Consider the following 13,701-nt stretch of genomic DNA (forward strand, 5'->3'; position numbering starts at 1 on the left):
CCAGGTGTATACTTTTGGAGGGGATTTGATTCTATGATACTCACACAACGGCGTTGTGTAGTGAGTGTCATATAATCGATAAGTTGCCAAACTCATTCATTTTGGTGTATGTTTGGGAACAGACTGTTCACCCACTCAAAGTTAACCGTTTGAGCTGGAATTTAGATGGATTAATCGGAAATTTTTATTAGTTTATGCCCGACTCTTTCTATTTTCGAAAATTTGTTTCTGACGTCTTCTGGAGACATTTTTCTTCTTTTGCAGTACATATTTTTAGAAAGTAGCAATATTAACGTCATTCTCGTCTAACCTCCCAATCGTTTTCCTCATCCACGCTATTTCTGAGCGAAAGGTTATTTTATAAAAATAGTTTTTTTATTGTGGGTTTTGGAGAATTAAAAGGGAGGGGAAATGTCTGGAAAAATCAAAACGCATTCTTGAAAAAAGAGAAAGAATTATGAAAGAGCAGATAAAAATGAGAGATCTTCAGAAAATTATTCTTCCGCGCTCTCTGAATTCCTGGAATTGTCTGAATTCTAAATTTGAACAATTCAACAACTCCGAATGGAATTTAATTCAACAACTCCGAATTAAACATTATTCTCAACATCAGAGTTTCTTAGAATCTGAACTACCGGAATTCTAACTTTCTGAATTTGAATTTTTGAAATTTGGTTTCGAATTGTTCTGGAATCTCTGAGTTGTCATGACTTCAAAATCAGAGAATAACTTGAAAGTTTTAAAACTTTGATTCACCGAGTTCCTAAACTTCTTAACTTTGAATCTGAAATATCTGATCTTCGGAATTTGAAAGTTTAAAACGCAAAAAATAGGAACTTAAGAAATCCTCAAACTTCGAATTCGGAAATGAAGAAATTCAAAAAATTGCTGCTTCAGAAATTTTGCGAACCTGGATTTCAGAAATTCAAAAATTAAGAAAGAATTTTCCCAATCAGAATTTTCCGAATTTCAGGAATTTGGGAACTTTTTAATTTCTCGATTCCCAGAATATAAAATTATGGAACTAAGTAATTTAATATTACACTGCGCGCCATAATTATAGAGCCACTTCAATTTTTGTAATTTGTCTGATATCCATGAAAATTTCAGAATCCTTTCCTATGGTGATAAATATCATTTTTGAATCTGAAAATGTAAAGAACATTCAATTATTAACCATAAATAGAGCTTTAATTTCTTAGTTGGCAAGTTTTATCACGACTCCATCCAAAAAAGTTGTTTTGCTCCGACGTGTCGCGAGCGTTAACTCAGAGCTTTTATCTGCAGTTTTGCACTTCTTGGGTTTCCAGAGGCGTATCTCATTTATATGAATCTGTACAAAACAGTTGTCAACAATAAAAATGAAGCTCTATTTTTGTTTTATATCTCTAGATATTTTCAAACCTATACGACAATGTGTGTTATTTTTCCAAACATTCAAACATGGTTTTTTTTCAATTAAAAAAAGGTAAGTATATTACTTTTTGAGCTACACTGTAATTCTCATATAGCATCATTCAGTATCCCTGAGTCCTTTCAAAATTACTTTTTGAAGTCAAAGAATACTTTGTTTTCTTTATATTCCTATTTTAAGTTTTGTCAATGGAAAAAAAGCGGACGTTGCTTTATGAGGTTCATGGTTACTGTCAGTGCGTGCTCACGGAATCGTGTGTCCACCAAGCTCGTGTGTCTACCAAGCAACCGTGTCCTAAAGTTCGTTCCTGGGCAGCAAACAGTTTTTTTTTCCAATTTTCTTCTCACTAGCACAATCCGGGCAAAATGACCTAACTATATGCTTCAGTGCAATGTTTTCGTGAGAAAGTAAGCTTCCGTGAAACTGGTTCGTAATGAAATATCTCAAATGCAAATATGCAGACTGATAATTGATATGAGTGTCTGGGAAGGAAGAAATTCCGGGAAATTCCGGAAAATTTCATACCAATACGTTCCGTGAGCACGCACTGACAGTAACCATAAACCTCATAAAGCAACGTCCGCTTTTTTTTCCATTTACAAAACTTAAAATAGGAATATAAAGAAAACAAAGTATTCTTTGACTTCAAAAAGTAATTTTGAAAGGACTCAGGGATACTGAATGATACTATATGAGAATTACAGTGTAGCTCAAAAAGCAATATACTTACCTTTTTTTTAATTGAAAAAAAACCATGTTTGAATGTTTGGAAAAATAACACACATTGTCGTATAGGTTTGAAAATATCTAGAGATATAAAACAAAAATAGAGCTTCATTTTTATTGTTGACAACTTTTTTGTACAGATTCATATAAATGAGATACGCCTCTGGAAACCCAAGAAGTGCAAAACTGCAGATAAAAGCTCTGAGTTAACGCTCGCGACACGTCGGAGCAAAACAACTTTTTTGGATGGAGTCGTGATAAAACTTGCCAACTAAGAAATTAAAGCTCTATTTATGGTTAATAAATGTGAAAAGCTTCAAATGTGTCCCATCATATTTAGTATATTTTCGGCTTACCTAAAGTTGGCTTCATTAAACTCAAATAATTATTGTTTGCACCCTTTGATCAGTACTTTACACGCTTTGGAAAACTAAATAATGCATTTGATAATGTTTCACGAGTTCTTATGAATAATCTGACATTATACAATCCTGAAAAAATTTGGAATAGGCAAAAATTGTTTTTTTGCAAACCTTCCGTTTTTTGTGAAAAAAATTTCGAAAATCATTTCTACCAGAAAATTTTTCTACTGAAATCAGTTTGGAAATTGATTTGGAAACATCAATTTTTAGCGGAAAATCTGAATATCAGCTTTTTACAGTGAACAAATTGTGATGATGGCAAGATTTTTGAAGTGGCTCCATAATTATGGCGCAGTGAAAAATTGCTTTTTTGACATCTTTTCATTTTTTTCAAACCGTTGCTTCACTATCTATAATTAAATGTTCTTTACATTTTCAGATTCAAAAATGATATTTATCACCATTGGAAAGGATTCTGAAACTTTCATGGATATCAGAAAAATTACAAAAATTGAAGTGGTAAAACTCTATAATTATGGCGCGCAGTGTATTTAAATCCAGAAATTGGCATTCACTAAACCACCAATTTGGAATTTCTGAATTTCTTACTTCTCGAATGTCTAATGCCGCGTACAGGAAAAAAACAGGAAGAACACAGTCGAACGAGTGATACAGTAGTTTACTGTTGCTGTAAATCTGGAAAACAATCTCAGCTTTGGACAGCGTTTTTCCAGGAAATTACTCCTGGAAATCAACTTTGAACGCGGCATAAATTTTCAAGTTTTTGAACTTCTGAATTTGAAATTTCTGGATTTTAAGTTTTTAGTTTTCTGAATTTCTTTTTTTTTCAGGTACTTTTTCACTATGAGATTCTGATTTCCGAATATTTTTCAATTTGATTTTTCCAATTTCTAACACGGGAAGTACCCAAAGTGTCTGCTGGGTTTTTCTTAGATATTGGTGGCAAAAAATGTCCCTTCTCTGGACTAGCACTGAACAAATAATATAAGGTCCCCATAGGCAGGTTGAGCAGAATGGCAAAACTTTTCCTGATTTTTTCAAAAAAGTGGGTCAAGTCCATTCAAAAAATCATAAATTTGTAAAGAGAAAAGATAAAATGATAAGCTAAACTGCATTTTGTAGAACGAGTTTGAGGCTACAAAAAATATTATTGCACCTTTATTTTATCTCTGCAAAGAATTTTACTATGATAGGAAATGTGCGAATGGTCCGACGATATGAAATCAAAAATGCCGATTTTTGAAAAAACGTATTTGGGAGACAATGTCTATTCGATTCCTTCCATGTCATAATGTACAACTATGTTTTCAAATATATAGCTCATCTTTCATTTAAGAGAGATTTTTGAAAAAAAAACACTTTTTTCAGCTTCACTCATGTACATGCTCACTTTACATGCTCACTTTTAACATGTGAATTTTTTTTTAATTTTTGACTTTTTTATCACGATTCGATTATTTTCTGTCAAAAAGAAACTGAATTAACTCAAACTTTCATTTTCAGAGCCTTTCTGTTGTTTCCGGAAAAATGAGTTCAACAAATACCATGTATAGGGGTACATGAGTGAAAAAAGGTTATTTTTTCAAAAATTTCTTTTAAATGAACTGTGAGCTATATATTTGAGAACATAGTTGCATTATGACATGGAAGGAATCGAATAGACATGGCCTCCCAAATACGTTTTTTCAAAAATCGGCATTTTTTGATTTCACTCAATCGGACCATTCGCACATTTTCCATTATAGTAAGTTTCTTTGCAGAGATAGAATAAAGGTGCAATATTTTTTGTAGCCTCAAACCCGTTCTACAAAATGCAGTTTAGTTTATCATTTTATCTTTGCTCTGTACGAAGTTATGATTTTTTGAATGAACTTGACCCACTTTTTTGAAAATATCAGATAAAGTTTTGCCATTCTGCTCAACCTGCCTATGGGCACCTTATAATATTTGTTTTGTGCTAGTCCAGGGAAGGGACATTTTTTGCCACCAATATCTAAGAAAAAGCGAGCAGACACTTCGGGTACTTCCCGTGTAAGTTCTGTCAATTTGGGTTTTTAAAGGTGGGGGACAGGAGATTTTTCGGAGGTTTTTTGGAGTTAGGGTATGCATTCTACCGTGGCGGTGTACAACGCTTAATGTCACTCTGCGTACAGCTCTCGTCCTCGCCTTTAGGTATGCAATCGGGCGGCCGCTTTCTCTTTGCTCTCGTGGCTCAGTCGGTAGCGGCGCCGCACCTTTAATCCTCGCCTCCACATGTTCAACTCCTTGAGTGGCATATATAAAAGGAATTTCGAGAACCTTATTTTTTCATGTCTCCCCACCTTTAATGTCGAAGTTGGAAATTCGAATACTTTGGAAATTCGAATACTTTTTTAATTTTCAGAGGTTCGAAATTTAGGACACTAAGAATTTTCGAATTGGTGAATTGGTGAATTGGAGAAATTGAGTTTGCGATTAAAGAAAAGGAGAGTTTGAGAGTTTCCAACTTTAAAAGTTTTCTTTCGAAATCTTTTTCCTTCGAATTATTAAAATTTAAAATTTCCGTAACGTCGAGTTGCAGAATTTTAGGTTTTCCATATTACAAAGCTTTCTAATTTTTTAATTTTGAATTTGTGAATTTCCAAAAGTGCGAACTTCCCAAGTTTCCAGTTCCGATTTTTCGATTTTCCGAGTTTTTGGATTTTGGAAATTGAGAGTTTCAGGATTCCAGAAGTTCTTACTTTGAGTTTTTTTTAATGTGTCTTCCTTCTTTATATTTTCGTAGCTTATATGAAAAAAACATAAACTTTTCTATATGATAACGGGAATAGCGGGAGCCAGGAAGTTTAGCCCCGAAGGGGCGTAAACCGACAAAACTATTTTGAGTCCGGTTTTTATGGATCAATCATCAAACTGTTCATCTCGATATTTTACAATTCTGGCATATTGTTCTCGTTGACCTTTATTTACTGGTCAATCTTATCGTTTTTTCTTGTAGACCTATCTCTGCTAGTTTGTGCGTCTCTCTCTCTCTCTCTCATCATTATGTCAATGTATCTCTCGTTGACCTCCCGCGTTTGCCTCTGTTCCGCTGCACGGCAATGCAAACACAGTGACGTACACAAAAGTCAGACGGCCGATGTGATTCGATCTTGACAGTGTAATGTGTGTGGGTTTGGGTGACGGTGTTTGCACAGAATTTTAGGACACGTCTTGTTTTTAACTGATAATCTGTACGGTTTTTGATCTTTTGTATGCAGGATTTCGACATGTTTGCGACAAATTTTCGTTTTTCCGTTTTTTGTTATTTTCTTATCGCAATCAACAATTTTTCCTAGGTAAAAATGGCAGAAATCGCTGAAACACCTCAGAAAAAATCACCACTAGTTTACAAACTTGCAAGAAGTTGGTCTTGGTGGTAAGTTCGTTTTCAATTTTTTTTTAAACCGTACTTTTCTAAAAAATATCAGTGTTCGTTTTCTAGGTTTCTGTCGGATGATCGAAACAAATCATGGGAGGACAGACTCAAAACGTACACACTTTTACCGGGATTGGCGAGTTTTGGGCTCTTCACGATGCTATTAAGCCTCCAAGTGGTTTGAATCCGTCATCTGACTACAATGTTTTCCGTGATGGAATTGCACCAATGTGGGAGGTACAAAAACAGCTATATCAAAATAAATTACATTAGTGAGTTTACAGGTGAAAGAAAACAAAAATGGAGGTCGCTGGTTGATCACAATTGAAAAAAGAACATCGGAAATAATGGACTTGATTTGGACAGAGATTTTGATGGCTATGGTTGGAGAGCAATTCAAACAAGATTCTGAAAGTGTGTGTGGAATGGTTTGTAATGTCCGTACAAAAGGCTCAAAAATATCGGTATGGACCACCGACAGTAGTGATGACGAAGCAAACCTCCGTATTGGGTAAGTTAACTCAGTTTGGATAGTATAGGACAAAACGAAGATTTATTACTGAGCTGAAAGTATTGTATAGAAAAGGACGCAACTATAACTAATTTCTAGCCACAAAATACCTTACCTCATTTTCATTTTCCTGCAAAAACCAAAAAGTGATGTGACACTGCTTTAAATATCTGCTATTATCTGAAATAAATCCAAACCTGTTGATATGGTCACTAATAGTACGAGACCAAAGATACTTGTTGCAGCAACGTTCTCAAGACCGTCTTGAACAATGCATCCATGATCCACCAACGCCCATTGTTTGATGTTCTTCGGTACGAGGACCACGAAAGCTGTCAAAAGAAAACCAGCTCTGGAGTGAAGGCCAAGCATTCCATTTTTGCTGTTGAGGAACGCGAAGAGAAACCAGCTAGCGTAGCTGCTACACCAGCACCTACCGAATCCACTGACTAACTTTTTTTCAAAATTTCTGTTGTAATCGTTTCCAATTTTTGTCTATCTTGTTGATTTTATGATAACTTTAATGACAAAATTCATTGAGAATTCTAAAGTGTGTGTTTTTTTTTGAAGACCAGGGTTTCAAAAAGCACAGACTCTATTCAAAGCTCCCAGATTTTTAAGTTGATGTTGTGAGAGGCGGGCTCTGTGTCCAATAATTTCGATGAAGAATTCCTTGTCTTATTTCAGTTTAAGTAGGTTTTTCTCATCCATTCCAGTTGTCTGGCAAGCATACTTGTTTGATTTAAAGGCAATCAATGTGGGGCGAGAAACAGACAAAGTAATGGGAAATTTTTTACGAACGATAATAGGTTTTCTAGCTACTCAGAGGAGATTGAAAACCCTGCCGGCGAGAAAAAATATATTCCTTGCGGCGTACACGCGGCGGGAGAATTGGTTTTTTCAGGTCAGCAGGGTTTTTTTCCGCAGCTGATGAACCAAAAAAAATACAACACTTATCAATGAGAAACGGTTCAAGAATAACATCTTCCAAAAAACGATAAGAAGTAGGGAATTAAGTTTAAAGTTTACAATTTGAGAAAAGTGGATAAGGCCCAAAAGGTAATTTCGTCGCCAAATTCTTCACAATTTTGTCTGATTGAAGCAAATGAGGTTGGTTTGAATTCGTTCCGTTTTCAGAGTAATCAATTGTTCGAATCGAAGTTCTTGATTCTTGATCAAAATTCGAAGACTGAGAATATATTTTTGAATTGATTATATCAACAGTGTCATACTCACAAAATTGTCGTTTTTTTTTTCAGATTTCAAGATCTGTGAAAAATGGGTTACGACTATTTATATCCGACCAGTTCAGCATCCATTTGATCGAAATGAGAAGGAAATATTATGTTGACAATCAAGAGTATCTGAAAAATCTGATGATTTTAAGAAAACCTGGCAATTTCAAACCTTCTCGATTATCTTCTTGTCGCAAGTTGGTTGAGAAGTTGAGAGAACCATATTTTCTGAAAATTGGAAAATATTTGAGAGATGAAACAAAAATAAAAAAGATTGAAAATAGGAAAAATTTAAAAATATATTTAAAAATATTAAAAACACTCCGGAATTTCGGAGCTTTGTTTCCTCGTCGGCAGATGATTTTTCTTTCCCTACCATACTGGCATGACTCTCTATATAGCCGGCGTGACTATTTCTGGCCGGCAAGCGAAATTATCATGCCGACAATGGTATTCCTCGCCGGCAGGATTTTTAATCTCGTCTGAGTATGATAGACTTAATCAAACGCCTTCCCCGCACCTTTCAAACAGCTATGTAGTGTTGCGACAGATAAAGAAAAGGTATGGTAGTATTTTAAACAAAGAAATCAAAAAGAAAATAAAATATATTTTTGAGGAAAATCTGCGAACTTACAAGTTATTCGTAGAGAATCACCAGCAAAGTTTAGTATGTAAAAACGGTTTTACAATAGAGCGAAAAACCCGACGTTTAGAACACACCAACGAATCAACGTCGAGAAGTTGTCACTATGGTCCTGCTGCGGCGCTATCAAGAAGCATTCAAACTTGTCAAACAGTTTTTCACAAAAGTAAGCTCAGATCTGAACGTAGTAAATAGCGAGTTAATAAATCACAGGAAAGACGTGAAGAGTTTGAAACAAAGAAGAAAAACATAGAGCAGTTGGAATTAGAATATGATTCACGCTTCATCCAATCATCTAAGACAATCGGTTCATGTTTCTGTCATCATCACCCAACTAGTGGTTTAAAACCCCTCGAACAATCCCGACTTTATGCTATTTTCCGAAAAGACCGCAAACAATAAAAATGGGCGAACGAGAGCGGCACCCAGCTTTTTGACTTTCCAATGTTTTTAATGCAATCTACATCTTTTTGCATTCTAGTTTAACAGATTCTTTGAGTGTTAACAATCCGTCCAAAGATAAATAATGCATTTTTTTTCAACCTGGAAACGAAATAAGAATATTAAGCAAGTACGATAAAATGAAACATATGTTTGATCCATTGATATGAGCTGCATATCTTCACTATTAACAATCAGTGTGTGTGTGTGTGTGTGTGTGTGTGTGTGTTCCCGTACCACCTAGCCTAAAGAAATCAACAATAAAGGGTGCGGCAAAAGTACTGTTACCAAAAGTTTGACTTGAGCTGGCGTGCGCAGGCGCATTTATCATGGGTTGATATTGTGCTCGAATTTTTCCCCATCTCTTCATTAATAGATTTGTGAAGTTTCATATTTATATCTCAATTTTTACGAAGATGACATTACTTTCTGTACACCTCACTTGATTTTTTCACTGTTTTTAGCGGATTCACGAGAGCAAGCAAGTGGGCCAGGAATACTAATTCTAGTCAAAATTATGATGCCTAAATTATCGTGCCATGAAGCTCGCCAAATTAGACTGCCCAGAAAGATGTAGAACCTGCTCACACGGAAAAACGTGCCCAGCAGAAAGTGCCAAAATCATTTGTTCCAACCTGACCTTCTAAAAAGGATGGCTTGTCTCTAGTCAGATAACAATCCAATGGGGATTCCCGTGCCGAGAACTTTTAAAGCACATGTTCATGTTTGTTTTCACAGAATTTTGGGTGCTCTCTAAAATATTTTTTGGGCTGAATGGGACAATTCGCCGGCAGACCACCCCCGTGCCACCATAGTCGCTACCCGACAAGATTGAACTCCACCATCAGAAACAGATCTATCAGAAACGACCAATATAATTTAATTTTGTCACAAATCTCTTTGATAAAGTCCTGTCAAACTTTGACACGGATTCAGGGGTGGGCGAGGACGGGAGAAAAACCTTCACGTTTTGCAAATTTTCCGCGCTTGTTGTGCCATTCGAGATTAAAGGCGCACGCAATTTCGCCGACAGGTCTCGACACGAAACTGACGGGAATTTGAAATTTGATTTATTTTTCAACTACGCGCCGCCGGGTAGTCATTCTTCGCAGCGGCCAACACTTCCCGGGTTCCGCCGTCCACGATTGTAGCCGCCGACAGGCGGCGGAATTCGACTGGTAATTAAATATTTGAAACTACGATGTTGAGAAAGCATCGATTAGCAATAAACGTAGGTTGTAAACAAAGCCCTACACAACAATTGCATGCTTATAAAGGCAGTAGATCTGTCAATTGAACATTAGAAGACAACAAAATCAATAGCTCCATTTTTACATAATATGAAAGTGTGAATCAGCATTACGGCACAAAGTTGATGTTAGCGTTCTCATTGTGATGGAGAACGATAGTTAGCTTCTCGAAACGTGCTCGACCTTCCTAAACAGAAAAATCATTTCAAAGATTTTTTAAACAGAAAAGAGCCAATCCACTAACCTCAGAATACGTTTCACAGGCTAAACGGTACGCATCAGTTGCTTGTTGCAGGACGATATTGAGCAGTTTTCTGTTTTTTTTCGGTTGTCTGTCTGAAACATATTAATTTTGTAATGCAACTTTTGAAAAAAAAACCTGAAAAGAATCCAAAACATAAAAACATGAAAAACAACAAGAATGAAACATATTAGGTTTTGCGAAAAATCTTTGTAATTTTTTTGGACCGTCATACTCAGCGTTGATTCAATTTCTTATCATTCTGTTTTTTTTCTATATTGTAGTACTAGTTGTGCATGTTTAAAAGATTTGTTAAAATTATCGACGGGGTTCATAATGACCAAGAGTTTGCTCAGAGACCACCATGCTCTCAGGGGTGCTTTTTTGTGCAAGTTTCTCCATTGTCACAAATGCAGCGTAGCTTGTCGTAAATTGTGTACAGGGTTAGACGAGAACTCTATGTCCTACACTACAATAAAGTTTTGGTCCAAAAGGTTCTTCGAAGAGAACTACGATCTGGAAGATCCGGTCGACCACTTGATCTCGACGAGGATATCTCAAGAGCTCTGGAAGAAGAACCAAGAGTAACGTCATGCGACCTTACAGCGAGTCTCAACCGACCTCAAAGGACCATCATCGATTACATTCACGAGTCTTGAAGGGAGCCAAAGTTTGGTCAACTCATTCCTCACCTTTTGACGGACTCGCAAAAACCATTGCGTTGTGATTTGGCACATTCTCGGCTAATTATGAAACGTAGCGCCAATTGGGTTGAGAATATTATCACTGGTGACGAGTAGAAAAAAACGATGGGTCTCGGCCGAGGAAACCGCCAAAACGGACACCAAAGGAGAACTTCACGAGAAAAAGTTATATTGTCCATTTGGTGAGAAAGTAAAAACGTTATGTTCAGAAGACTTCTTCTAGACGGCGTCACTATTAATGCGGACCTCGACTGCACTCAAATGGACAAAGTGTTCTGGGCCTATCGATTAAATTGCCCGAAAAATTCCAGTTTTTTATGATTCATGACAACGCAAGTGCACCTACTTTGAAGACCCGTCAGAAGCTCCAGATGCTCGGAGCCAAGGTCTTCTGTCACTCACCGTATTCAGCAGACCTTGCCCTAACTAAATATCGTCTATTCCGTTCTCCGCAGAATCACCGTGGTAGGCGAAAGTTCAATGATGGAAAGAATGCGAAAAGTGGTTGGACGACGTCTTCGCTTACCATTCTCCCGAATTCTACGCTAATGGAATCACTCAATTTTCATCACGTTAGCAATTTGTCATTAATACTATTGGTGAATATATCTCACATTGAATTTCGTTTTCTTTAAAGAAAATTTTGTTTCGAAAAAAACACAAAAAATTACAAAGACTTTTCGCTCAACCTAATACCTTTTCAACTGCTGTTGCAACTTTCCTAGCATCTAGTCTACGATGAACAGTAACTTCCAATTTTGATTGTCTCCTGATAGATCTATTCGAAGAACTTTTACGCAACATTCTGCAAAAAAAAAGGAAATGGTGAAAATCTGCGGTCGGCATAGAATTCAAAGTCATGAAGAGCCACAAGAAAGAATGCCGAATGAAAGTGAAAACAAGAACATACCCACTGCAGGCATCGACTAATGAGGCCATTTTGTGAGAACGATGAGATTTTTAACACATTAAACCTTTTTGATATCTTTGTCGCTCCAATTTGTTAGTCATTTGAACGCTGCTCTCATTCAAATAACAACAGAAAAAACTGAACCTAAAAAAAGGAGAAAATAATATTTTAACTTAAAGGAGGGGTGATCAGGAGATTGCCCGTCGTTTTTTTAGAGTTAAAATATGCATTCTGACGTGATGATGCAACACTTTGGTGAATTGTGCAACTTCCTAAAATCCTTGATGAACAGATTTTGTCTCAGAAACCATTTTTTCATAATTTCGGCGATGATACTTGTTCCTCCAATGCATTTTTGTTTTACGTCATTGAAACAGCACCAATCCAATTTGATCTTTTAATTCAAGTTAGAAGTTAAAACTTTTCTAGAATTTCGTTTGTTTTCGTTAAACTTACTTTAGCATAAAATACGATTTTGAAACATAGGAGATTATCAAATGGAAATTGAATGAGTATCATAAATTAGGGGTAGTAGGCATGGCGAGTGGTAAAGGTTTAAAAACAAACAGGAGAAATTAAAATACGTTTACCGTTTATATCGTTTATATCGTTTTATATCTTTGGAGGAATGTCCCTTTCGTTTTCTGGCGAGTGTGGACGTTTGCGTAGATTGAAAGGAAGGTTTGAGGAAGACTCTGGAATAAAATTTTATACAGGACGAAATGATGACACGTTGAAAAACATTTTTGACATCAAACGTTTCTTGTTCGTTATAATAAAAAGCTCACCTTCTCTGTTGGATTGTAATTTGAGACTTGGAGTTATTTTTTCTTGATCGACTAATTCATAAGTTTTTTCTAAAGACAAATCAACAGATTTTTTCTTTTCCTTCGTTTCATCTAATGGTGCTGAGTCCCTGCTCCCTGAAGTTTGAAGTGTTTGAATAGATGGTGGAGCTTCAAGATGTTCCGGTGACGCTGGGTTACTTCCCATGCTCGAAGTTGAATGGAACGACTGGGGTGTTCCAATGTCGTAGTTGAGAGGAGGCGTTCCACTGATGCTTTTTTGCTTAACATCACTTTCCAGAGAGTTGGATGAAGAAGAGTTTTTTGTAATGGATGCGCCTTTTTTCAAATCAGTCTGATCTTTTGGTGTTAGATTCGGGAGCGAAGATGACTTATGAACCAGATTCACGCTTGGATTTTTCATTGATTTGAAATCGTTATTTCTAGTTTTTTCTGGAGGCTTCGGAGTTTCATGTGTTTGCCCTGGTGCAGAATTCGGAATCCCAGAGCCAGATGATTGTGTCGACTGTTGTTGGTTATTTGATACCTCTGAAAATTCTATGAAAACAACTTTGAAACTTTTGAAAAGGTTTTAATTCTCACCAGTTGCTTTTGTGGAAGAGCTTGATGTCTTATTAGTCGATTTTTCGGATGATTCGGACTCCTTATAAGCTCGTTTTGAGTTTGAATTTGCCGGCTCATTTGTTTGTTCAGAGCCTCCATCGACAGATTCAGCTGATTTATTTTTTGTCGGATCATTTTCTCCTCCTTCCGATTCTGAAGTTCCAAAAATATTTTGGTTATTTTCGCAGTCAAACTTGCCATATAAAGTAGAATTTTCTTTTGGACTTCCCGGTGCTTTCTTGAGTCTTCCAGGATTTTCTAGAGCTTCTAACGATTCTTCGTTAAGAGTTCTCTGAGCAAGCTTCTCATGACAGATCATGTCTTGTTTTTGTTCATCTTTCTCCGCTTTACATTTTTTTTCCAAGTATTTTGATTGAGATTGTTCACTACCCGGCTCTTCTTGAGATATCGGGCCATGAACATACAACAACTGTCGA

At 36.3% G+C, this 13,701-nt stretch overlaps 3 protein-coding genes across 3 annotated transcripts; 1 reads left to right on the forward strand and 2 right to left on the reverse strand.

Annotated features, from left to right (window-relative positions):
- Nucleotides 1-6,013: 6,013 nt before the first annotated feature.
- Cbr-ife-2.1 lies at nt 6,014-6,884 on the forward strand (the record flags this gene model as incomplete). Its single annotated transcript, XM_002643249.1, has 3 exons — nt 6,014-6,157; nt 6,205-6,431; nt 6,677-6,884. 3 exons carry the CDS (start codon nt 6,014-6,016, stop codon nt 6,882-6,884), a joined length of 579 nt encoding a protein of 192 aa, XP_002643295.1.
- A 565-nt stretch (nt 6,885-7,449) lies between these two features.
- CBG08172 lies at nt 7,450-7,889 on the reverse strand (the record flags this gene model as incomplete). The annotated part of the gene is made up of 3 exons (XM_002643250.1): nt 7,450-7,620; nt 7,736-7,795; nt 7,839-7,889. The coding sequence occupies 3 exons, from the start codon at nt 7,887-7,889 to the stop codon at nt 7,450-7,452; spliced, it is 282 nt and encodes a 93-aa protein (XP_002643296.1).
- A 2,220-nt stretch (nt 7,890-10,109) lies between these two features.
- CBG08173 lies at nt 10,110-13,583 on the reverse strand (the record flags this gene model as incomplete). Its single annotated transcript, XM_045238729.1, has 4 exons — nt 10,110-10,187; nt 10,245-10,336; nt 12,644-13,189; nt 13,244-13,583. The coding sequence occupies 4 exons, from the start codon at nt 13,581-13,583 to the stop codon at nt 10,110-10,112; spliced, it is 1,056 nt and encodes a 351-aa protein (XP_045093699.1).
- Between the last annotated feature and the right edge of the window lie 118 nt (nt 13,584-13,701).

Source organism: Caenorhabditis briggsae (genome assembly GCF_000004555.2).
Source record: "Caenorhabditis briggsae complete genome, chrX, whole genome shotgun sequence".
Classification (NCBI taxonomy): Eukaryota; Metazoa; Nematoda; class Chromadorea; order Rhabditida; family Rhabditidae; genus Caenorhabditis; species Caenorhabditis briggsae.